Source organism: Electrophorus electricus, chromosome 20 (genome assembly GCF_041902795.1).
Source record: "Electrophorus electricus isolate QZ-2024a chromosome 20, ASM4190279v1, whole genome shotgun sequence".
Classification (NCBI taxonomy): Eukaryota; Metazoa; Chordata; class Actinopteri; order Gymnotiformes; family Gymnotidae; genus Electrophorus; species Electrophorus electricus.
Window position 1 is genome coordinate 12,367,242 of NC_137516.1, and position 24,526 is coordinate 12,391,767.

General features: G+C 42.8%; 2 protein-coding genes across 8 annotated transcripts; one reads left to right on the plus strand and one right to left on the minus strand.

Moving 5' to 3' along the window:
• Window positions 1–1,197: 1,197 nt before the first annotated feature.
• Window positions 1,198–15,331, plus strand: tsc22d2 (TSC22 domain family 2). Of its 6 annotated transcripts, XM_035536217.2 has the most exons (6): window positions 1,199–1,773; window positions 1,868–3,552; window positions 8,727–8,801; window positions 11,656–11,707; window positions 13,710–13,973; window positions 14,913–15,331. In XM_035536217.2, exons 1-6 carry the CDS (start codon window positions 1,651–1,653, stop codon window positions 14,961–14,963), a joined length of 2,250 nt encoding a protein of 749 aa, XP_035392110.1. In that variant the 5' UTR covers window positions 1,199–1,650; the 3' UTR covers window positions 14,964–15,331. The 6 variants fall into 6 exon arrangements, with proteins under 6 accessions (XP_081559536.1, XP_035392110.1, XP_035392111.1 ...); XM_081703410.1 differs by lacking the exons at window positions 13,710–13,973; window positions 14,913–15,331 and adding an exon at window positions 12,128–13,703 and having other exon boundaries at window positions 1,198–1,773; XM_035536218.2 differs by having other exon boundaries at window positions 1,199–3,552.
• Window positions 15,332–16,921: 1,590 nt separating this feature from the next.
• LOC113590709 (UAP56-interacting factor-like) lies at window positions 16,922–21,303 on the minus strand. Of its 2 annotated transcripts, none has more exons than XM_035536284.2 (9): window positions 21,097–21,303; window positions 20,130–20,258; window positions 19,614–19,816; window positions 19,258–19,394; window positions 18,722–18,794; window positions 18,394–18,449; window positions 18,113–18,187; window positions 17,817–17,940; window positions 16,922–17,598 (listed from the first exon to the last, which is right to left on the minus strand). In XM_035536284.2, exons 1-9 carry the CDS (start codon window positions 21,164–21,166, stop codon window positions 17,497–17,499), a joined length of 969 nt encoding a protein of 322 aa, XP_035392177.2. In that variant the 5' UTR covers window positions 21,167–21,303; the 3' UTR covers window positions 16,922–17,496. The 2 variants fall into 2 exon arrangements, with proteins under 2 accessions (XP_035392177.2, XP_035392178.2); XM_035536285.2 differs by having other exon boundaries at window positions 16,923–17,598; window positions 20,148–20,258.
• Window positions 21,304–24,526: the final 3,223 nt, after the last annotated feature.

The following is a 24,526-nucleotide window of genomic DNA, read 5'->3' on the forward strand; positions in this document are numbered from 1 at the left end:
GATGTCTGCTAGTTAAGGATTACTGTCAATGAAAAATTATTTTCTTTTCAAAATGGAGATGCATTACAAAAATATCAACTAATACTTATAGTATGTTGTCTGTTTATATGTGGTGGACACTGTATATAAATCAGAATACATAAACTATAGCCCTGTAGATGCAGGGTTATCTACAGGTAATCCAAACTGAACTTCACAGGATAACAGCAACATTGTACTTGGGCCTATTCAAGCCCAGTGGTGAGATCTTCTACATTTACAATTTCTGTATTTGGCAGGTGCTCTTATGCAGAGTCTTATATATCAGGGAAGTGAGATTATGACTTTGGTGTTGCTAGTACCCTGCTCTACCGACACTGCTAAGTGAGCAATAGAAGCTAGGTTCAATAGCATGGTTCTCATGTGTGAAACATCATTTCCCCAGTTTTCTAAAGCCCTATTTGAGTTCATACTGTGCTTCTGTGTTACAGGATCAAAGAAAACAAATTGCAGTACAGTGGTCCCCTTGAAGATGAGGACTAGTTCTGATGGTTCAGATAGTTTCTTGCAGAAGTTTATTCAGTTATATTGCCTAGAGATCTGCCATTAAACAGTGTTTAGTTCCAGCTCTAATTTAACATGCATTATACATTTGTGTCTTCAGGTGCATCTGAATGATAGAGTAAAAACATAAGTGAATAATGGAGAAGAATCGTTCTCCAAGGACACTTAACGCTAGACGCTCCGCCTCCCGGACATTTCTACCTTCTGAATGTAGATGGTTCCCTCTACTGGCCATTCCTTTCATTTCACATTATGGTCAGTCATGGGCCTATGCTAAAACAAAAATAGGATTGATTCGTGTATTTATATTTGCAAATATGATAAATAAAACAAACACGAATTTTAAAGAAAAAAAACATTGTATTACAGCTTACCCAGATGTAAGATACCCTTACATCACTGTTTTCTCTCCACAAACAACGTTTTTCGTGTAAGGTAACAAGGTAGCTAACGTCCAAAAGTCAACAAGAAAAACAACAACAACAAAAAAAACCGCAAACAAAATCTAATCGTCAGAAAAGAGCGGTTTGGAGCATGCAATCTGGTGCGAACTTTGGAACGTTGTCCAAGGAACCTAATACTGTGTACGTTGTCAAACTAGATCTTGCGTAAGATGTGTATTCACCACTTTCTGCGCAGTGCCTGTTGCGCTCATTTCCCAGCATGCATTGCAGATTTAGCCATCTTGTCGAGAGGTGAAATTTTGGAAATTCAGCTTCCGAACTCAGAGACGTTACCTGAACACTTTATTCTCAGTATTCTGATTTGTACATACACCTTTAAAATATCATCAGAGTGGTAATTATTTAGTTGGTTAGTGTAGAGATGGAGTAATGCACATTTTGCAGATGTCTTCCATACTTCTTTATAAAGAAGCGCAGGGGGAGTGGGCCCGCCTCAGACTAAAGTAGCAGTTGCAGCTGGACAGGCGCATCGGCGATATCGGCCTACTGGCTACTGCGGAGACGGGACGGTACTTAAAATCGGAGGCCAGTTCTGTCTGACAAAGGACCGGGCGGAGTTTTTGTTTGTTTGTTTTTTAATTGGCATCAGATCTGGGGTCTTCTTTGTGTGTGGACGCCTTTCGAGGTTGGTTTTGTCTGTTGTATGAGCGTCGAAAATGCAACAGGAGAGAAGAGGAAGACCGATGACGCACGATTCATCTCGCTAGCTAATGGCTTAAAACTTGGTGCAGTGCCACAGTTTCTGCTGTTTTGTGTAGTGAAAGAGGTGAGATTAGCGTTATTTATTTAAACCCAGTACTGCCATTATATACGTTTAGAAAATGTCAAAGATGCCGGTAAAAAAGAAAAGCTGTTTTCAGATCACAAGTGTGACACAGGCTCAAGTAGCGGCCAGCAACGCCACAGACGATACTGAGAGCTTGGATGACCCAGATGAATCACGGACTGAGGACGTGTCGTCGGAAATATTTGATATGTCCCGGGCCGATTTTGAGCCCGAAGTATGTGACAGAAGTTCGTCTGAGGAAGCGTTAAACAATGTCGGAGAACCAGAGGCTCTTCACAAACCGGGACCTGTTTCGTCGGGGCCGCCGAATGGGAGCTTTGGCTTCCGTAATGTAGGCGAGCCAGGACTTTCGCACCAACAGTCCCCGGGAGCTGTCCAGAGTGCACCCCACACGGGGGCCGTCCAGCAGCCCAGCTGTGCCGCGGCAGGAGGTCAAGGTAACGTTCCCGTCAGCACGCAACAGTCGACAGCCACACATTCGAACGCTACCGCATCGGCTACAGCGAGCTGCAGTTCACGCTTCAGGGTCATCAAACTTGATCATGGTACAGGGGAGCCCTTCAAACGGGGTAGGTGGACTTGCACAGAATTTTATGAAAAAGATCCTGAGGGTTCTGTTATCAGTAGGACTGTGGATAGTATAAGACATCCAAATGTAACGGAGCAAGGAACGGAAAGAGACAGTGGGTTGGGTGCTACAGGCGGTTCTGTGGCCACTCAGGCTGGGCTTTCTAACCAGGGCCCAGATTCTGCGCTTGACTCAGCTTCTCTTCAAGCATCCCCGCATCAGTTTGATCCTCAGGTGCCCCATGGCTACAGTGTAGTGTTGCAGCATGGCACCACAGGGACTGGGACAGCGAACCCTGAGTCCCTCAGCAGCAAATCGGCTCCAGTCCAGCCCAGTTCTCATGCCGCCGTCGCCCATGGCCTCCTCCCACCGGGCCACAATGGCCTGCACCCAGCCACTCATGTTCAGAAGTCTCCTGGCATGGCCTCCACTCCTCCAGCACAGACCCTGCTCTATCAGACACAACAGCAGACTCCTCAGCAGTTACCTATAGGCCACCACCTGCAAGCTCAGCCTGGCCTCATGCCTGCCAGTCAGGTTGAATATGGACAGCAGCACTTGCCTCTGACTGTTGCCCAGACCCACCCGGGGACCAGTCTGCCTGTTGGCCACGGCGTCAGCCAGGGGCCATCCCCTGTGCCCACTCCAGCTGCAGGAGGTGTGCTGGGGGTGCCTGGAGATATCGGAGGCCTCCCTGGAGGTCTTCCTTTACCTGCAAGCCAGCCAGGATCATCGGTCCCAAGTCTCTTGCCCCAGCATGGGACAGGGATGTTGGGTGGCGTAGCCCCCCTTGCTCAAGGGTCCTCAGTCCAGCTGGGGCAGTACTCGCCTGCAAATGCGACCCACAGCTTAGCAGCAGCTCCACAGAGTGCCACAGCCTTGCCTGTGTCGGCTGGCGCCATACCTTCGTTGGGGGCGGCAGGTGGTGCAGGCATGCCCATGTCCTCCACTGGCATGCCGGCACATGCACAGGTCCCCCGCAACAGCGGGCTGCCTGGTGTCACTGCCACAGGCAGTGGCTTCGGCCAGCCGGAAGAGAGCCGGAGAAAATCAGATGCCCCGCTTCTGGCCCCTCTAGTTCCTGGCAAGGAGGCAGGGAAGCCCCTGATTGCAGATGACCTGCCGTTGTCTAATCCTGCAGTGAACAGCTTTTTCGGAATACCCATCCCCATTGACGGGGATGATGACAGGTGAGGGGTCTTTCATTTGCGTTATTTATGGAGAGACTTTATGCAGCATCCCACCATGTAGCCAGTCGTCCTTGCACTGTTTTGTATTTCTGAGCTTCTTAAGGCCTAGTTAAGATCATAGTAAAGGTTGTGAAAATAGAGTGCCACACTAGATAACAGTATTTTGAATAAGTTTGTAATCATTATTCGTTTAAGTGTGGGGCAGAACAGAAGTTTTTATATAGGATGTTTTAAGATGATTTTAATATTCTTGAGATATGGTCATTCATATCCTAAGAATACCTTTCCCCCCCTGGTAAACTATGGTGATGTGGACTAATAAGTTGTACCATTGGCTGTATGTCGGTGGGGTTGGGGGTATACTCTGATGATCACCATAGACCATAGGATGGAGACACAGTGTTCAGCAGCTCTTGGTAAGACTCTATTAAAGCTCTGGGGAAGCCTGCTGAATGGTAAGACGTGAAAGCCAATCCCCCTTGACTTATTAAAATGGCATTTTTTTTAAGATGCAGCCCCAAAGTTTCAGCTTAGTCAGTTTGTTTCAAAATGATGCAGAAATGACTTGGTGAGAGGGTCTGACTGCCTTGCATGCCCCATGCGTGGTCGGAGGTTCCCTTTGCAGTCAAGAATAGTTTCCTTATTTCTTTAAACTCTGGCCTCCACTCTGACCACTGCGTTAGGCTTCTGTTCTTTCTGATGCCACAGGCACTTGCGATATAGACAGAGCTTCCTTAAGATTTTTTTAAAGGCAAATGACAACATCATGATGTTCATGCTTTCACCACTCCTGATGTAAGGAAAATGTTAGTGCGAGTTGGCAGTGTATTTGAATGGCCTCCTGTTGCAGAGCCCTGGGGGCTTTTCTCTGGAACTGACATTGTTGCATGTCCTCATTGTCAAAACTGATCACTAAAGATACTCAGATAATTTGTCATTGTATAGTACAGTGAAATTTGATAAGGACAGAAGTTGATTGAGTCTATTAAGACAAACAGAGCAATATGTAATGTTATACAAAATAACAAAATACAACTGCTTAATTTGTGGTTGGTGTTGTCCAGAAAGACACTGAGTATTATTCAATGTGTGGATGCAGGGACGTCTGGTGCGATAGTTTCGGTTGTGTTGATGCATCGTTTCCTCTTGCTCGCTCACTTTCAGTTCCTGAGTTGCACGTTTCCTTGCAGCTCATCGACTCTCCGATGAGCGTGTAGGAGGAAACCGGGAGCCCTCAGGTGCCCCGTGGCTTTGTGGCTTGGCATGCACTCACTCCATGCATGCTGCGTTACCGTGGCATTTGCCTCCTGAGCTCAGAGGGGCAAGCAGCTTAGGAAGGCTTCAGAGGCTGGGAACACCTTCTGCCTGCTGATATGTGGAGGGAGGGCGAGGGGGGAGTCATGTGATGGTTCGTGCATGCCTATCGCGCGGCGTAAAGTAACCCCCCGTGCCAAAGATAAGACCGCTGTGTCATGCTGCAGTGTAAATGTTTTTTCCTGTCATTTAGTAGCAGATGAAACACCCCCCCCCCCCCCATGTTGCCAGCCTTTTCCCCACCCCTTATTACCCCACTCAGAGAGCCTGCACATTCTGTACCTTGTGGATGCATAGACACCTTTCCTACATCTTCTCCTCAGCAGTGGCCTCTGACAGGCAGCTGTCTCTGTGAGATCAAAGTGAGTGAATTTGGTTTCCTTTAAGATAGCATTCCAGTTCAACTGGGCTCTTACACCTAGCATAAAGATAATTTGTGGTGGGAAAACTTGAGGTGGAAAAATGTGTACATCTTGCAGGAGCACTTCAGGATAAAGTCAGTGTGTTGAGCTCTGTTGTTTTAGCCTTAAAAAAAAAAAAGCAGCATTTTCAAGTTGAGCACAAACTGCTTTTAAATCTTTGTTGGGGTACCTGCAGAACTGGTTTCTTTCTCTCTTGAAGAATGAATCTCTTCTTGTCAGGCTATATAGACAGTGTAAAGCTGTTTCAACTTTGATTATCTCTAGATGATCTCACCAGCATTGTTGTTGGATGTCGTATTTAAATTGAGATCTCCGTCAGCTAAGTGTTGAACACTGGGTCGCCTGTCTCTGAGACGTCTGCATGAATGCTCTGTGATTATTCTCGCACATGTGCCATGGGGCATTGGATGAATGTGTGGATCCCCCTGCGTTTCCCAAGAGTTCATGCTGCTTCAGGCCCTTTGAGGCGAGCGATTGTGCTCCACCCAGTGGTTAGAATGTGTAAGTGCATTCTTTTCTGAAGTTCTTATAATCAAATAATTGGAGAGAATTTTTTTCCTGAGAAATTATAATTGATGTAAGATGAATGTGCATATGAATTTAGTCTTTAATAGCATGATTCTTTTTGCCTATGATGGTTATTAGACTTACATTTGCATTTTTGATTTCATGTGGTCTATGGAAACCTGACATACTTTCAGAATCTTTTGTACTAGAAAAGTGGACTATGTTCTCATCCTGTGTAAGGAAATGATTTTCCCCATATTCCTGCAGCCCTTACTCTGTTTGTGGCTTCATGTGGTCATGGTTTGGCATGGATAATTTTGAGTTAGTGTAAGAGTGTATAAGTCTGCCCAAAACTCTCACTATTTGTAGTTTGCATCTTGACTCTTTCACTTATTGCCTCAGCCTTCATCTCAAACTGTCTATGGTTTGATGACAGATGACATGCTGAACAAATAATATGGTCTGCACCTCTTTGATCTGCAGAGCCGGACATGTTAGCGCTAAAATGTCTAATTTCTGCAAATATAATGCATCTCATGCGGCTGTCTCATGATTATTGTAGGCTGTAGTTTCAACCCTAAAAAAAGAACCAGAAAGTGTGATGTTAACAAGTGTTACCCAAATATTTATCAATGGTCCATAAATGAGGAATGATTAACACTTTCAGTACTAAAGCAAATTGACACCACCCCCAAACCTGCAAAGTTTTCAGATAATCACAAGTATTGAAGTCACTTAACAGGATGGATGAGCTGTACTTGTGTTGAAATAGCTATGCTGTTTATGTTGTCAAAATTCTTTTGCATTGAATTGTGTGGTAAAATCCTAACTTGGAGTATTTCTTTTGTCGACAGCAAGCCATTTTAATCCCACTTTTAAGGTCTTTGTAAGATTACACACCAGCAAAACCTCACATTCCACTGTGTTTATGATGCCCTGTAAAAAGAATTGACAAACTAAATGAACCCACATGAAAGGAGCGGAACATTTTAGACTCTTCAACAAGTATGGCTAATATTGGTGGAAGTAGGGGGGCTCCCCTACCTGCATCCCACCTGGCTGAAGTATCCTTAACAGTGAAGGATTTATGGTCCTCTCAGTGCAGCACTGTTCCAGAGGTGCTTAGAAAGCCCAGTAGCAGCAACAGGGGCCCAGTGTGGGTTCAGCCCCTGTGTTTACACAAACACAGGGGGACCCTTGCATGACCTGCATATGTCCATAGGTTGCCTTAAAGTACTGGATTTGTCCACTGTGGTCTGCTGTTTGGGTCAGACCCTTGGGGCGAACCACCGCAATTGGGGTGGTGGGGAGGAGTATTTCCGTTGTAGCGCAGCGCCTCTTGGTCCTGCTACATGCTCTTCTTTCCTCCAGTAGCCTTCGGACTGTCCATTTCGTGTATGTCTGAAGCAGATGCTCGTGTGCTTCCCCCCCCCCCCCCCCCCCCCCAAAAAAAAAAAAAACTGCACATGTATCTCTTTTTTGTGGTTTTAAGCAAAAAGGTTGCAAGCACCAGGCATAGTTTATAATGCAGAAGGTCACTTTTCTAGACGCCCAGCTGAGGTCTGCAAGGGGAAAACAAAAGAATGCAGAGTTAAAGCATGAAGAGTTGTCTTAGAGATTTGCAGGAGTGTAAATGCTTGCCATTTAAATGCTTAACCAGAAGTTGTTGGAAACGGTCATGATTTTGAAGGCTAACCAAAAAGGTTTGCACTACGTCAAGGGGAACTAGTGTGTGTGCGCCATTTCCAGAGGTAGACCCAGATATCACACAACTAACCTGTTCACCATTCTGCTACAGAATTGCAAATAGGCTTTTCTTCGTGAATTTTAATTTAAATATGGGAATTGCCACAAAGTAGGGTGTGAAGTAACTGGAAAGTTAGCATCTGTCAGTGGTAAATTAAACTGAGGCTATTTTTAACCTGCACAGGTCACATAGTAACCACTGTCTTTTTTTTTTTTTAATTTTTGCCATTTGAATGCAGATACTGAACTTTATGCAGAAGCTGATCCAATTTTTTTTTCTTCATATTTTTCATATTTGTTCCTTCAAAAATTTGCTCAAAACCCACAATAATGGCACAGAAAGGGTGATGTCACAGTTTGAGATGCTTTACAGATGTGGCAACCCCCTTAATTTCTCCATCCAAAACCGATTTACGTAGCTCATCTCAGTGAATTAAGACATTTCTGAAATCTTATTGAGGATGGTTACAAGCAACGATTTAAGTATGAAAAATAGCCAATGCTTTTGAGAAGCCCAGTGAAGGGTTCCAAGGTAGTAGAATGTGTTCCAGGCATTTTAGGAAAGGCAGAATGAGGTCCAATTTCAGACATTCCCTCACAGAGTAAACCTGAACTGCTAACCCACCCCTCTCCCTTTCCCGTACGTTGTCACTCGTCACCCCTGCTGCTCCAGCCCTGGTTATATGGTGCGTTCTGTACCTGGCCCTATAGTCTTGGCAGAGTTGAAGAAAACGTTAACCTGTTGGAGGAGGCCCCCCACCTCATAAACTTTAATCTGTAACAACTTCGGTGTGTCCTCTTGACTCTTTTTCACAAATGCAGATGACCTCATTTAACAAACCTCTCATGTACTGCTGATGCGGTGACACAAGGTGCCACTTATTCACATGACGGGGGGAAATAAATGAATAGTTCATTTTAACAAAAAAAAAAAAAAAAGACATTGTTTCCATTGACTACCAGGGAATCGACTGGAATGCTGATGGCAGTGTTTAGTTTTTTTTTTGTCTTTTTTCCCCTTTTATTTTCCAACCCCCCTTAAGAACTGATAGAACCTCACTTGCTTTAATGTCCCCGACAGTCTCAATGTTCCCAAAGACCCCTCCTGTCCACCCTTGCACTTTGCCCTCTGTCTCTGTCCTCCTAACTGTCTTCTGTTCTCTCTCTCTAATGGATGGAATGCAGGAACCCCTCTGCAGCTTTCTACCGGGCTTTCCAGGCTGGCAGTAGGCCGCGTGAACCCAAGCCCTCGGCCGATAGGTACAGTATATGGCCCCCCCCCCCCCCCCAAACCCCACAGTGTGAGCTTTAGTATTGCAGCTTTAACGCATTGCTGTATGGAGCAGGCATGGCATGGTGGCTCGCCGCACGAACAGTGGGTCACGCTAGGGCGACCGTGCCTTCCATTTCTTTAACAGTAGCTCTGATGCTTTGGGCTAGGGTGGAAAGCGCCAGTCAGTAGAATGAAGGTTCCAGGTGCCATTTCGGTGTGTTGTGGCTACATTGTTTGAGTTCACTAACATGGTAAGTTGGGCCCCTCACAGTCATGGTACATTTTCATCTCTTTTTTGTGCGTGCGTGTGTGTGTACTTTAATACTGAGTCCTGGTCCTGAAGGACATGTTTGGGTTTCTTGGATTTAACACACCTCATTCAACGGAGTTGGCTGGAGAGTTGAAATGGGTGTGTTAGACCACCTGTGTCTCCCACAACAAGCACTGCAGTACTACTTTTTGGCTGTTAACTGGCTTATTAACATTGGAGTGCAGTGACAGGTTTTTTTTCCCTTTTATTAGGTTATTTTTGACATGTCTTTTGAATCTCAGGAGAGATTCAAGTGGAGAACTGCACTAAATTTAGACTCAAGTAAGACTTTTAACCCAGAGCTGGAGCTGATCAGCCACTGCTGGCTTTAGGGAAGTTCTGTTATCTTGCACAATATTTAATGTCTGTACTTTAAAGTTCTAAGTGTTGGTGGTGAATAGAAGGTATTTTAACTGTGTTCTCCTAAGCATTGCAAATGAATAGGGAGATGTTCCAGGCCTACATTCTGTAGCTGTGTGTTAGATGTTAGTTATGGTTACTTGTAGCCTAAATTGTCTCAGATGACAGGAATTCAGACTCTGTAGCGAAAGAATTTCTGCATTGCACAAATCGGCATGTTCGTACATAGCACTTCCCAGAAACATTCAAAACTTTAAAAACAAAAGACTTAAATTCCTTAATAAAACTTGAACCGACACTGAATGGTGTCTGCTCTATTACTGTTACCGTGCAGCACTGACACCTGTAGGTGGAGCTCAAGAGGAGCATGGATAGAACCGACCATCCTCACCTCCGAGCCCTGTTCATAAACCAGGGGATCTTGCACATGACTTGGCCACCCATCGAAGCCAGTGATCTGTAAGATGGCGAGGCACTAGCAGTCTGGAGCCTGGTACAATAAACATTTCGCGTTTATGGAGGAGGTCGTCTTGATCTCTTCCCTCAGCTGCCTATGCGCTGCACACTTCCAGAGGGCTTTGAATTGTGCATTCCCTCAAGATGCGTCTCTATACTTCCCCACACTCAAGGGACGCTTACGGAAGGTTGGGCGGGAGAGATGCATGACTCTGTTCGGACTGTAAGCCCAATGAACCCTGACAGTGTGTGTCTTGTGTGGATTTCATGTTCAAAGAGTGGACTTTACCCCCAGCTTTGGCTTTCAGGCTGGATCAGAAAAGCCGTGCTAGCCTTCGGCATTCCTCTGGGACAATCAACGTCTTAGGAAAATTTCATATCTGATTGTGCCTTTGAGATTTAGCAGAGGATGAGCAAGTCAAAGAATTGTGCTGCGGTTAAGCGTTTACATATGACTCTTATTTTTGCACTTGTATATTGGGGAGAGGTATAATGCACTTTTCAGGTAGGCCTTCGTGTTTGCCAGGTGCTGTAATTGGACAGGAAGCCCTGGGTACCTTTACCTGTAATTGCCATCTAATTTGAAAGGGAGATTGCTCATATGTAAACCATGTTGTGGAAACCGGTCACATTTAGCTCCATTTCCTCTGTCTATCTGTCTGTCTCCTTTGCTGTTGTGTAACATATGTAGCACTCCTAGAAAAATCAGCACATATGCATGTCCTGCTGTGACTTGTAGTTTAGTCGCTCCAGCTCGAGTGGAGAGATCAAAAGCACTCGCTAATTTTCAGCATCATGACCCTGTGGTTTAGGGCTATGAGTGCATTCTATTGTAAACAGGCCAATTAAGCTGGAGCTGTCAGCTAATGACCAACCGTGTGGTATAGCTGAATCCAGTGCAGTCCCCAACATGGATGCAGGAGGGAGGGTCTATGTGCATTTTCTTTTAGCATGTTTACTACCATACCAGCGAGATGTCACTGTTCTCCATTAGAAGCACTACATAAGATACCAAGAGAGAGGGCATCTACTGTCCCTAAATGCACCTGTATTGACTGCTGATCACATCCACGTTTAAATTCTGCCCTTGTGCCGTTGCATGTGCATCTTTGGCTGCAGGCTGAGACTATGCCCAAGGACCTAGGATGATTTCCACCTCAGAGCACCTAACGTTACATAGCACACATCCTGCCCTGCTCCTTTAAGAGATTCAGATTAGTGTTGGCACTAGGCACATGGATCTCTGATCTTTGCCATCACCTAACAGACTGATGCCACACAGACTTGGCTGCTGCTGTGCTCCATGGGGTTTTTGGCGTCTTCTCTGGCTCATTAGAGTCTATTAACAACTGTGGCAAAAGGGCGAGAGAAATGCCAAAGACGCGTGTCACAAAAGGGCAAATATCTGCATGCGACAGCCCTGCTGCTCAGACACTTTTGGGTGCACAGATCCGTACATAAGCAGTCTCAGTACATACTTTGTTCTCCTGACTAGGCCTTGAAAGTGGTCGGCTTTGAACGAGTGTTAACACGGTTGTCTCATAGTGCTCCTGCTGCCTTTGGTGGTTAATAAGAGGGCGCGTAATGTAATGGTGCTCACCTCGCCCACGGCACCCAGAATTGCTACGGTGACTTTTATGATTGTGTGTCGCTGTTGATAGGAGCGGTAGAATCGGAATGTGGCTTGTCTCACTGTGCTTCTCTTTCTCTTTCAGTGCCTCTGGAGCAAGTGTTGTTGCCATTGATAATAAAATAGAACAAGCAATGGTAAGTTCCTTTTCCTCTGTCATCTCCTGACTTGCTGGTAAGCAGAGCACAATTTTAAATGAACATTTATGAGCACTGAGTGGTAATGTAATAAAATCTGTGTAATTTTGCATCTGTCTGCCTTGAAACAATCTGTTGCATTAGTAATGCATCACCACCTTTAAGTTTTTAAGTAACAGTAAGACCATACCAAACACCATCAGGTTGTGTTATTCTGGCTCCACAACACCAACTAGCTAGTGGTATAGTGAAATGAAATGTCTTGCCTGAAACCAAAATGGAAATTCAAGGCACTCTGGTCTAAAAACAGCAACCAGGAACTGAAAATGAAGTGCCAGATGTTTTGTTTCATTAATTTGCATTTTTGTTATAGGCCATTGTAAAAAGGTTATTAGTTTATTTTTTATGCTTATTTTACAGAACCTAGTTACAAAACAAGGAGTTCTGCACTGTTCTTAACGTTTCATACCTAGTTTCGACAGAGCACCATGATGAAGACCCAGTTGGGTGGAACGTTATGTTGGCATAAACTGCAATGTACCCTTCATCCTTCTTTTTGTAAAATTTTTGCTGCAGTACCTTTTGTTTAATACACAGACATGAATTCCAACATTTTTGTGCGGGTAGTAACGTGAGTTACTGTCATCTTTCACACACATCATAGCCCAGCCAGAGCTGGGAAATGTAATGTAGCCTACGCATGTGTGAAATTGGCACACTTGAGTGTGTCGCCAAATTGTGGTACTGGTCAAGTAAAACAGCGAACGGGTGCAGGAAAGCAAAGGAAAGGCAGCAGCATTTAACAGATGAAAATTGTCACAGCCAAAGTTTCCCCATCCAAACCACAGGTTTGGTTATTGTTGTTATTGTTATTATTATTATTACAGTGTGCACACTAGCAAATCCTACTCCATTACACCATTCCATTATGTAATGGAAGTGGCACTTGTTTAAAGGTCTGTCATTTTACTTAACTATATTGACCAGAGTCAAAATAAATTAATCATTATGAAAATATATGTATAATGTAAGGTGGCAAATATCAGATGTCATGTAAATTATAGTGAAATCCTGCCACAAAAAATACCAAGCGTAAAACATTCATATTGCTTCACTAGCATAAATAATATATGACAATTTATAATGGAACATAATTCATTTCATGTTATGTTCCTCTACATGTAGCCTTCAAGCTAGTGTTCAATCCAGTCCCTGTAGCCCCTCAGCCAGTCCATGTTTTCCAACCTTGCCTGGTAACGAAGAGCTCTTCAGTCCTTTTAATACCTGGTTTAGTGATATGAGAAGTTGGAATGGAACAGAAATCTGGTCTGGTTGGGGGACTGGATTGAGAACCTGTTTTCTAAGTAATTCTACTATGATGAACACCAACCATGGTGCAAATTTTTTATTTTTTTTTGCGCCAAAAGGTTTGCACGAAACCACCCAGGCTTAGCTGTAGTCTCTATATTGTGTGTAATGTGTCTGTAGTCACAGGAAGAGAGTCAGAGACTGCTATCCTGTTCTCTCATTTATACCTTGGTCTTAACCTTCAGACCAGGCCTAGATGGTAATTTTTCAGAGTCTGTTGTGTGTGGGTGTGGTTATTTTAATCATTCTACTTGTACAAATGAACTTCAGTAGCTGTGAAAATGATCTTTGGAAGAACACTGACTAAAGGTCAATGTTGACCTTCAGTCTGAGTCTTCCTCAATAAAGAACTGTTATTGATTTGCTGGTTTTATGGCCATTATTACTTAGTGTGTCCATGGGCTCATTCCAAACACCTGCTTATCTTGGCTAAAACCATGCTGCCTGTTTTAAAAATAGAGCATGCCTGATTTGCAATTTGAAGCAAATGGCGATAGCCAGAGGTGCTGGGTGGGTCCTGAGCTAGCGATCCCAGAGCAGTGAGATGGTTCCAATTGATGCAGTTACCAAGTGACTACCACAGGTTCATTGAAGCCAGATCTTAAAGGTGTCTGTTTTTTGCTCCTCTGTGCAGGATCTCGTTAAAAGCCATCTAATGTTTGCTGTGCGGGAGGAGGTGGAGGTGCTGAAGGACCAGATCAAGGAGTTGTACGAGAGGAACTCTGTGCTGGAGCGGGAGAATGCTGTGCTCAAGTCTCTGGCCAACAGTGAGCAGCTCTCGCAGCTTTCAGTGCAGGCAGCGGCCTCATGTGGTGCTGCCCCCTCCCAGCTGGGGGCAGGCCAGGCCCCGCCCCAGACTCAGCACCCTCCCCCCTTTCAGCCAGAGCTCAGTCAGTCCGTGAGTGTCCCACCACCCCTACAGCCTAGTGTTACCTCCGCTTGATGCTCACCCTCACCCTTCCTCCGGGGGAAGGAGCGGCACAAAAGCAGTGTCCTCAGATTAAGTATATATTACAAAAAAGAAAAAATGTCTTGTTTACCACCAGCTTAGAAAGAAAAAAAACAAACAGAAAAAAAAAATCAACGAGCAGTGCTTCAATGTATGTTTGTGCTGTCAGCCTTCCCTGCGTCAGAGCGTTTCTGATCAGACAATATCAGGGGATCCTGTGTGAGGTCCTGTGTGGGCCCACCCTCTGGGTGAGGTGGAAGGTCTGATTCTTGCCAGCAGAAGGGCAGACCGAAATGAGTGTTTTGGGGGGGGGGGTTTTGTTTTTGGTTTTTTTTTTTTTAAGGAAAAAAGTATCCAGCCATGAGAAGGGTATTTTTGGCATTGCTGTTTTCAAGCAAGAGTCTATTTTTCAGAGCCACCATAATTTTGTCCTTTAAATTCACCAGTCAATTGTATTGTACTGTTATTTATTAGAGGGCTGCTGTGTTTGGAGAAGAATGGCAACACAAATGCTGACAGTAAAAGGAGAGCCTGAATTTTTCCAGTCAGTCTGACTTCAATTGGCTACATAACCTGCAGTCTGTATTATGAATTTATAAATCCCACAAGTGACAATAGAAAGCAATGGGGTGAGTTCAAACACTAAATGGTGATTTTTACCACCAAACTGAAAATGTGAAAGGGTCAAGACCTAGTTTGAATGTACATTTTGTATAGAGTGTATAGCATGAGTTAGGCTTTGTACTAGGGATGGCATTTTAACTGAATCCGCAGCGGTCCATCCTGATGAAGTCTTCAGTTCTGTTGCTGGTATGCTGAAAAATGTGGGAAGTGAATTGCCACACTCTCCTACCAACCCTACCCCAATGGTCTTGTGTGTGTTTTCAGGTTGGGATGGGGGATTACGAAGCTGTGAAATCGTTTCAACCTACTTTGTAACCAAAGATGCGAAGCAGTGTAAACTCAATTTTTTTTATGCACATTCTATGTACTTTTTTTTTTCTTACTTTCTCCTTCACATGACTTTTTTGTTGCTTTTTTTTAGCATGTTCTGCATGATCTGTTATTTGTCAAACCACTTTCTTACCTCATATTTGTATTCGGCACTCTTAATGTAAGATAGCAGGCTGTGAACAATGTGGAAGAGATACATGAAAACAAAACTAGTGTTCAGTGCACTAGCCACAGAAAAATGAAGTGAGCCATGTTTCGTTTGTCAAAATGGTGTTGGAATTTCATATGCCAATAGTTTTGTTACATTGCAAAAAATTTTAATGTATTTAAATAAATGCAATATTCAGATTCCAGATATGTTGTACTGAATCTTTATTTTTAATATTTTCTGACTCAGGCCACCTAAACCTCAGGTACCACAAGGCTTTCATATTATTACTGAGTCAGATTGTGTTGGAATGCATGTAAACGACTGTGTATATGGACTATTGGGGGGCGGGGGGTTAGCTCGTGTAAACATTGTTTCGGTCCAGTTTCTTAGCCTGGCTATTGTGGATTTATTATCGTAGTTAATGACTGGACAGTGATCCGGTTTATTTTCACCTCGCAATGTTATGAAACATGACACTGAGTAAATAAAAGGGTATCTTTTCGGTTCGTTTTTCCGCTTTTACGAATAGACCTTGCAACAGGCAGCAAGGCACAAATGGTGTTAGTCGGCTCTGCGGTCAGGAAACGATCAAGTAGGGAAACGGCGATTGACAGGAAATGAACGGCAGTATTTAGCTAGCGTATTAATATTTATGCAATACATAAGTGAAGTCATAGGTGAAACTAACAACGCGAGTCAAGCTACTTTAAATATGTGCATTTGCAGATTAGACCTCAGTGCAAGAGAGCTTTTATGCGCCAAAAACTTTCCACCTTGCTTTATCCGTTATCGTAGCTATCCGGTGTAGTCGGAAGTGAGTCGATGCAGAACACACAACCGGAAATTAATTTCATGTTTCCGATCACCAAAGGAGCAGTTGTCACCTATTAACTATTATACCTATAATTCGTAGTCATTTGACGCTTTTATGTTTCAAAACATAAATTCGAAAACAGCCTTAGGCTATTTATCCTAATAATTAATATTAAAATATTAATGTGTAAACAAACGCATCCTTCCCTTTAGATGTAGTGTCTAAAAGGGAAATCTTCTTACATTTGTTTCCCAAGTCGCGAACATTAGTGACACACCGACAGACAAGCAACGACACGGACTGAAAGGGTACTAGTGGCTTTGTATAAATGAGAACTTGATTTTTTAAAACGTGCATGTTTCATTGACATTTTGAACAGCTTCCCAATGCATTCCAGTAAAAACTAAACACATTCACTTCTGGGGTACGGGCTTCGTTTCCTTAAAGGAGCAACAAATCATTTTTTCAATGATATTCACGTTATGAAACGTGGTACGGCTGTTTCAAAGACTACTCAATCTATTTTAAAACACTGCTACCTCCATGTGGTAGTTCAATTAAATTTATCATCGCATATAATCTGCACTTTAAAGCGCAAAGGTAAAAATAATCACTTTCATACATATTGTTTGCTACTTTTTAGTGGTAATATATATAGCTCATTTACGTGAATGATATTTGCAACCATTTGTATAAATTCACTTGTGCAGCCTTTACTTTGAGCTCAGATTGCAGGGAAAGGCTTACATGTAACTAATAGTCAAATAAACGATAATTTCACTTTAGTATTGTATTGGGCCTAATAAACTTTTAAATATGACCAAATTTCTCATTTTTAGAATTGACTTTTTAGGTATTAGGTCAAATCCACTTCAATTAGAAGCAAGTAAAATATGACAATGGACCTCAGATTACTTGATTTTAAGACATTTGACTGTCTTGTATAAAATCACATGCTTTATATACTTCTCTCTATATGCATTCTCAGGCAGGAATGGCAGAAATCAGATGTGACTGAGTCCAATGTGAACAAAAACATGATTTGCAGTTTTAACTTTGTGATCAGCCATTTACAGAACACCAGTATGGCATTTGTTTAATGAAACTTTATAAAACAAAATTTAAAACACTAAACATCTGTTTGACAAAAGAGAAAAATGCAACTTATAACAAAGAAATGTTCCTCAAATATTTTCCCTTTTTGTATAAACAAACTCATGTAAAAGATTTCTCAAGAAACAACACAAACAGTCAAAATTTATCAGCACTAACGTCATAAAAGAAGACTTTATAATCAAATACACATACAGAAAAATCCTCATAACTGTTCCTCTACAGGATCAGTGCATTCACATTCCAATATGTAAACATCTCAGCCCAGGAAAGTCAACAACATCTGTCATGAACAGCATTACATTAACCGATGGCAAGCTCAGGTGTTTTGGCTGTTCTGTCTTCCAAGGTAGGTGCAGGTCTGTCTACTGCTCTGCGATAGGGGCAATAGGGACATGTAACCTCAGTGAGTCTCTTTCATTGGCTCTTGGAACTCATTACTAGCCCACAGTGACGAATCTGCCACCTTTGCTGCTCTGCTGTGCTGCAGTGACACGCTTGTCCTTCAGAATGCGGAAGCGTTCATTCAGGGTCATGGACGTCTGGTGAACAAAGATAGAAAAACTTTCACATGGGCTGCTTACAACATCCACCTTTAGTTTCATTACTCAAACTAGTAACTGCATCCCATATTAACCTTACATTACTTTTCCCACTGCACTTCATATGTTCATAGTTTAAACATCTACATGAAATATGCTCCCATTTAGTAGAAGATCAGGCTTAAGTTCAGTTGATTGGTGGCGAGAGCAAACTCTACCTGTTTTCCAACACTGTTGATGTCGAACTGCAAGGCGACACCCTTGGGTGATTTCTTCTCAGGCTCTGCCTCTGTGGGGGTCAGTGCTGGGTTTTGGGGGTGCAGAGACCACGAGTGAGCAGGCCTGCAGGGCAAAACACCTTTACAAATCACACTCATGCACGCAAGAGTTTCAGGTGGATTTTAAAAAATAGCTCACAGAGATGCGTGAGACGGAACATTATTATTTAAAAAAAACAAAAAAAAAAAACAGCCTAAAGCTCCTCAATGTTTGATCACAGCAGCTGTAAACATACTCAGGTTGAGTTCTGGCAGTGGGGTTGTCTATAGACACAGTAAGAATGCCACTGGTGGTCAGCGGAGTGCGCCACCTGGTGATCACAGGGTAAACAATATGTACGTACAACAGTCACAAATCTTAATGCTACATAAAGTATACGATCAGCAACAGAATTTATATAAAAACTTAACAGGAAAGTCACTAAACAACAAAACACTCTGAAGGCAAGAATACTGTTGCTGGAACTATTAAATATTCTCATAGAAAAATAAAACTGGGTCTCTTTGGCAGGCTTACGGTCTGGTCCTTGGCATTGCTGGGCCCGGCGTGGTTTTCTGCACACGAGTGTGAACCTGTTAAAACACAGAGATAGTTCTCCACGGTTCGGCCAAATCTGAAGGAGCAGAAACAGGTATGCGCATGGAGCTTAACTTTGAACTGCAGCGTTTTGCTCTGCATTGCCCAAATTGCCCATCCAAGGTGTGGTCAGGTGCTGGAATTTATTTCTCTGTTTGAATTCTGGCCTCAACTCCATTGTGACACTAACAGTTAAGACGACCTGAAATACTGACATGCATTAAGAACAGGCAAAGAGCCAGAAGAATGGAGGGAACTGGCTATACACCTTGAGGCCTCTTCTGGACAGGAAGGTAGCCTGGCGAGCCTCCCTCTGTGACTCATGAACTTGAGGAGCATTCCTGCATGGAACAGAGAGAGTAGCAGTGCAAAAGAAGAAGAAGAAAAAAAAAAAACAACTAAAAAAAAAACTATGGCTTCTTAAGTGGAGTACCATATAGGTACCAACCCCTGACTGTGTTTTAATTCATGCTTTGGTTCTGTGATTTTGTACTACATCTACACAGACAATACTCCCACAATAAATAAATAAATAAATACATACATACATAAATTAAATAAATAGAACACACACACACACACACACACACACACACACACACACACACACACACAATGGAAATTCCAAATCAAATCACCACATGATCTCAAAGTTAATCTTCCGGCAACGCTTCATAAGATTATAAACTCAATCTTGTCATTATATTTTATGATGCATCAACATTTAGCAGTCATGAATTTGACTGTTCTACTAAGGCTAAATTACCTATATAATTCCAAATGTATTTCATTATGTGAGCTCACCATTTTCTACGGAGCTGGAAGGGCCTGTGAGCAACATGGCCTGGAGTATTCTGTCTATCCATCTGTGTGTATGGCCACCTCTGCTCCTGCATGCGTCTGGGATGGGCCTCATGAAGCAGAATAAATGGCTTGGCTCTCTAACCAATAAGTATATTACAAAAAAAAATAAAACAGCAACCAAACAATATATGAGGTATTTATAATGCTCTAACATAAAATATGGAAGAATTCATTTGAGTTTTTAAAATGTTACAGGGATTTACAGACAGCCCACTCATCATAATATTTCAATATACCTTCAACTTTAAAAGCAGAAATGGCTTATTTGACCAAAATCTGCTTTGCTCTTTAGTTACCTGAGCTAGGGCTGAACGGTTTAGGTGGAAACGGCTTTGGCCAGGCCGGCTCAGCATCTTTCGGCTCAGTGCCGGCCGGTTCAGAGGACTAACCCCCTTCATCAGGGCTGCAGCCTTCCTTGCAGCCAGGCCGGTAATGACCCCCTGCCCACGGCGAGCTGGAACTTTCCAGCCACGGCCGAAGAGTCTGTTTACACCCGCTCCTGAAAGCGGGCGAGCAGAATTAAACATGTCAGTATAACTTAACATCGAACTGTGGGTAACCATTGCTTTGTATTGTTTCAGATACAAAGTATTGGCAGTACAACAACACCAGCTGCATTCAAAGAAATGCCAACACAGCTGCCCACCAGCTGATCAAATCCACAATTAGATTTGTGCAACCTGTTTTCATTGCAAAAGTTGCTGTTAAGATGTACAAAGTGCACAAAGACAGAAGGGTCCAGCTACTGAATATTCTTAGATCTGCTGAATGTAAAGATGATGTAACAGTGATTTAAAAGGTTATTTAATGACCCCTCTGCAGAGGCGCACCAGCCCAGTCTCCAACTCGCCTCCCCTGGATGAGGTGGCCCCTCACGGCAAGCCTGCGCTTCCTGGAGGCTGCCTTCTGGCTCTGTTTCTTATTCAGCCGGATGATATCATCTGTGGGAAATGGAGGTGCCAGTTAACTGATGGACATGCACCTTGCTGCAGACACCCACTCCTTGTATGTCTTCTTTCATACAACCCCTTACTTATGTTTGTATGAGACAGAAAAAAGCACCAGTAATCAATGGCTAATTTTTTTATATTAGTGGAAACGACTGGTCAAACTAGCTAAAATGAGGGATGGGAATGGAAACAATGGAAATGGAGGCAAGAAAAGGCCAACAGCGCTTTGAACATTTTCTATTTAAATTTCTATTTAAATTAAAATTCTATTTAAATTTCTTTGAACAGTTTCTATTTAAAAAAAAAAAAATCAACTCGACTCCTTAAGTCGGGTAAGTCATAATAATTAGCATTAAAAGTACTGAAACGTCCGTTTATACGTGAAAGTTCACCTCTGCACTGTTGGCTTGTGTTTCCAGAAACATTACACTAACAAATCTTTCAGACATTGGCTAGCTAGCTTACAATTAATTAGCTGCCTAGCTAATATACCTAGCTAGCTGCCCTAGCCATCTCACCAAGGGTAAAAACGATAAGGCTCTCTGCAAGATCACCCTATCAAGAGCTAATCTAGGTTAGCTATCTGTTGAAATGAAAACTTGATGCCAACAACGCATCATTTTCCGCTAGCGATATTAATAGGGAATATTCTTATCCAGCAAGTTAATTTGAAGAGACTACAATTCGACTTTAATTCGAGAGCTAGGAAAGGCTCTTCATAGCCATCTAGCTATTTAAGTTAACCTAGCTAACTAACTAGCTGCCAATACTGTAGATATTGGGGCTAGGTAGCTAATGTGGTACTAATGTGGCATTTAATGTTACTTACCAAGAGACATATCAACTTTATCAGGTCCATTTGCATTATCGCTTGTATTAAAGCTAGCTTTGTTCATCATTAAGATAACTGATGTGTGCTGAATATCCGATGGGAAGAGATAAGTTGAAAAAAACTGTCAAAAATTTTCTTCTAGACTTAACCAATTAAAATAAACGTGCTAACTCTAGCTAACTATTCTGTGCTTTTTGTGTAGCGCATGCGTATAATTGCGTAAATTGCGAGCAATAACGTGGCGTTTGGGTAACCTACGTCACGACGTTGTTGTACTAGATTGCTGTCTTTTTCGTAAATAAATAAGCATAAATTTCGTAAATAAACTAACATTGTTCAATTTAGCATAGTTATATTCCTTTTTTAAAAAAAAATTTCCACGTTGCCCAGTATGCAAATAAATTATACCATATGAGTTGCCTATAATATCAGTGCTACGATGTTAGCCTTTAATTTAGGCAATATTTTATACGTAACAAATAAAAAACGTGTACAACACTGTATTTTTATAATGTAAAACACAAACAAAAATATATTTCTTTACCATGACCTTTCAAACAACGATTCATTTTTATCGTAGCATGATACAAAAATAAATAGATAAATAAATAAATGCAAATGTGGTATGGTCTGATGAGCCCATACAGAGCAATACAGAGCTTTGCCCACAAAATGCCAAATGGCCCTGAGGAGTGACTGGTGTGCTGATGCTGTCCTTTCACAGGTACAGGACGGGACTGGAAGAGTCATCGAATACTACAGTCGATACTTGATCAGAACATTACTGCATGATGAGAAGAGAACTCTCGGCTGTCATGCTGGGGCTATGCCATTTACACTCTTACCTCTATGGGATCTCCTTCATCCTGCATCCTGATCACAACTTGACTTAGCTCATGCAGTTCAGAAAGGCTAAAGGTCAGGTCATGAGATGGATCGCAAATCTGCACTTCACCAGCCAACCACTTCACAGACACCATGCTGGGAACTCCTACACAGTAACTCTGATACCCTCTCTTGCTGCCCATGTGCCATTGAAGGATGCTGGTAATGAACATGCCATGATTAGAGTGCAGAGGTAGCTAAAGGGAATGCCACTACTGCTGTAAATGTGCCCAGTAACACAGAATGTGATGCTGTGTGTTGGAAGGAGCGTGGAGTTGTCTTGGGCATGCAGATGGGTCGTGCAGACATGACGCTGTATGGGCTCAACACAGGAACAGCCTCCGGATGCACAACAAGCTACTGTACTGTGTATGGGAGGAGCTGATGCATTTGCAGCATGTGTGGTAGATGCTGCTGCCACTCAGTTTGAGGAGGACTGTTGGTGCATGGGTCAGCTGGAATGGGGCACTTCCATCAGGCAAGATGCTGAGGCTGTTGCAGCAGAATTCAAGACTGGTGTGCAGATGTGGAGCTGTACGATCATCGCTTCAACAAGTGCATGCCAAAGGGGCTGCTGTAGCAGTCACACTCCCAGCTTTAGTCTTCTCGCTCCAGTTCACTGATGGATTGGGTATCCCTAGACATCCTAGGCCCCTTTCCCACCAGGAACCGCATGTTCTAGTGGCCACAGACTATTTCACTAAGTGTCCCAAGACATACACTGTCCTAGACCAGAGAGCTGTGTCACTTCCAGTTTAGGTGCTGTATACTGCACATCAGCTGGAAACATCCAAGAGCTTTACTGCCTGTATACTCCATATCAGCTAGAAAAGTCCTGGAATGTTGCACAGATATCCTACGCAGAGTGAGAGACTACGCGCAATGAATGCTCTATTCTCAAACACACAGGAGGTCTGTCGATTACTTATGTAGAAAGCCTGCAGGATTGTGTGCAGTGGTTTAGGGACCATGCTTGACACTGCAATGGCATTCTTGGAAATGGAGAGGACACAGCACCATATTTAGAGGTCTGTTTGTTGTGCAACATCACCTCAGAGGCATGTTGTCTTAGAGGGGAAGATGCACAGCTTCTTGTGCGTGTACCGGGCCAAGAAAATTCTGGAGTGGACGTCATCTCCAGAGGACATCCTATCCATTGCCATTTACCTGAGTGACTGCTATGCACTGGATAGTTGTTACCCCAAGGGCTACGTAGGACAGAGACAGTAGCAGTACATCCAAAACTGTACCCAATTGTCTCTATCTTTTCAGTGTTGTATGTACCAAAAGAGATACAGTATAATATGCATCAACCTTTGTAGATATCAGGTTTGTATATATCTTAAATAGTTAGAGAATATTTTTCCATTGGTGGCATTAAAATAGTAAAATAGCACTTAAAATACATCAGTGAGAATGCGTAGTACTGAAAAGAAGGAACTTTCGGAAAAGCCTTTCAGGTTATGGAAACTGTTGGGGTTTTTGTCAGTTAAAAGGAAGATTTAACAGAAGTAATAAGAGTAGTCATCAAAACCTGAAAATTCCAAATCTCTCTTGCATTTCCCCATCTTGTCTTTTTAATATTACCTTTTAATATTCTCATGGATTTGGGCTGTGCAGTGAGTAATGCTCTTCTCCTCCAAAGGCTGTCTGTTGTCTATCTGAGGTGACCAGATGACCAGACCTGTCTAGAGAGGCGTGGTTTCAGCAAGTTGCACTATGTTATCTATGTCACGTGCAAGTTCAACGTGGAACAGTTTGTGAAAAAGGAGTGCAGTGTTCCAGGAGGCCACATGAGGGCGCATTCGGACGGGACCACTTCCTGGAAACGGCTGGCAAGAATCTAAAGCCGGAACAAAACTTTCAGCCCGCGTTTCTCCCTTTGGAAGGTTTGTTATAAGGATTGTCTTTTGTTGTTGAATCATTTCACTTCTTTAAACTTATTATAAGGAACTAAAACAAGAAAGATTTTGGTGAAAGCCATCCCAGCTTTCATATCATGTGCTTATAAAATTGATGTTGCTGTATATGCAGGTAATCGTTTAAATGCGAAAATTAAACAGAAATATGTTTTTCAGTTAGGGATTTAAGTATGGAGCTTCATTGGAAGCTCTCAGTCGGAACCACAGATGTTTGCGTACTCAGGAATCAATGTCTTGTCTAAAACCTAATACTGGGGATGTACTGAGGAACTAAGTGCTTTTGTAATAAATTATACATGGCTGTTTACCTTATATCAGGATCTGGTCTTTACTTCAGGGAAGAAAATATCAAAGGGTGTCCGTAATTAAACAAGTGATGTTAATGTAATGAATAACAATACAAACATGCTGGTATGGTTCTCTCATTTGTGGAAGTAGCAAGCATGAGGAATAACAGGAAAACCACAGATTTGAAGCGATCTGAATCTCAAGGATGTATACCTGCTCAGTCGTTATGTAGTGAATAAATGCAGAACAATGAAGTGGGCAGAGAAAATCACTGCTGACCTTTGGACATCACCTATTCCAACTCATACCCCTTGGTTCAGTTTTTTGAGGCT

Excerpts from the sequence above, each read along its gene's own strand:
- tsc22d2 (XM_035536217.2), top strand. The coding sequence starts at position 1,651 with ATGAGCGTCGAAAATGCAACAGGAGAGAAGAGGAAGACCGATGACGCA. Across the intron at positions 11,708-13,709 it reads ATAAAATAGAACAAGCAATG|GATCTCGTTAAAAGCCATCT; the intron begins GTAAGTTCCTTT and ends TCCTCTGTGCAG. Across the intron at positions 13,974-14,912 it reads AGCCAGAGCTCAGTCAGTCC|GTTGGGATGGGGGATTACGA; the intron begins GTGAGTGTCCCA and ends GTGTGTTTTCAG.
- LOC113590709 (XM_035536284.2), bottom strand. The coding sequence starts at position 21,166 with ATGATGAACAAAGCTAGCTTTAATACAAGCGATAATGCAAATGGACCT. Across the intron at positions 20,259-21,096 it reads TAAAGTTGATATGTCTCTTG|ATGATATCATCCGGCTGAAT; the intron begins GTAAGTAACATT and ends CATTTCCCACAG. Across the intron at positions 18,450-18,721 it reads TGTCCAGAAGAGGCCTCAAG|GTTCACACTCGTGTGCAGAA; the intron begins GTGTATAGCCAG and ends GTGTTTTAACAG.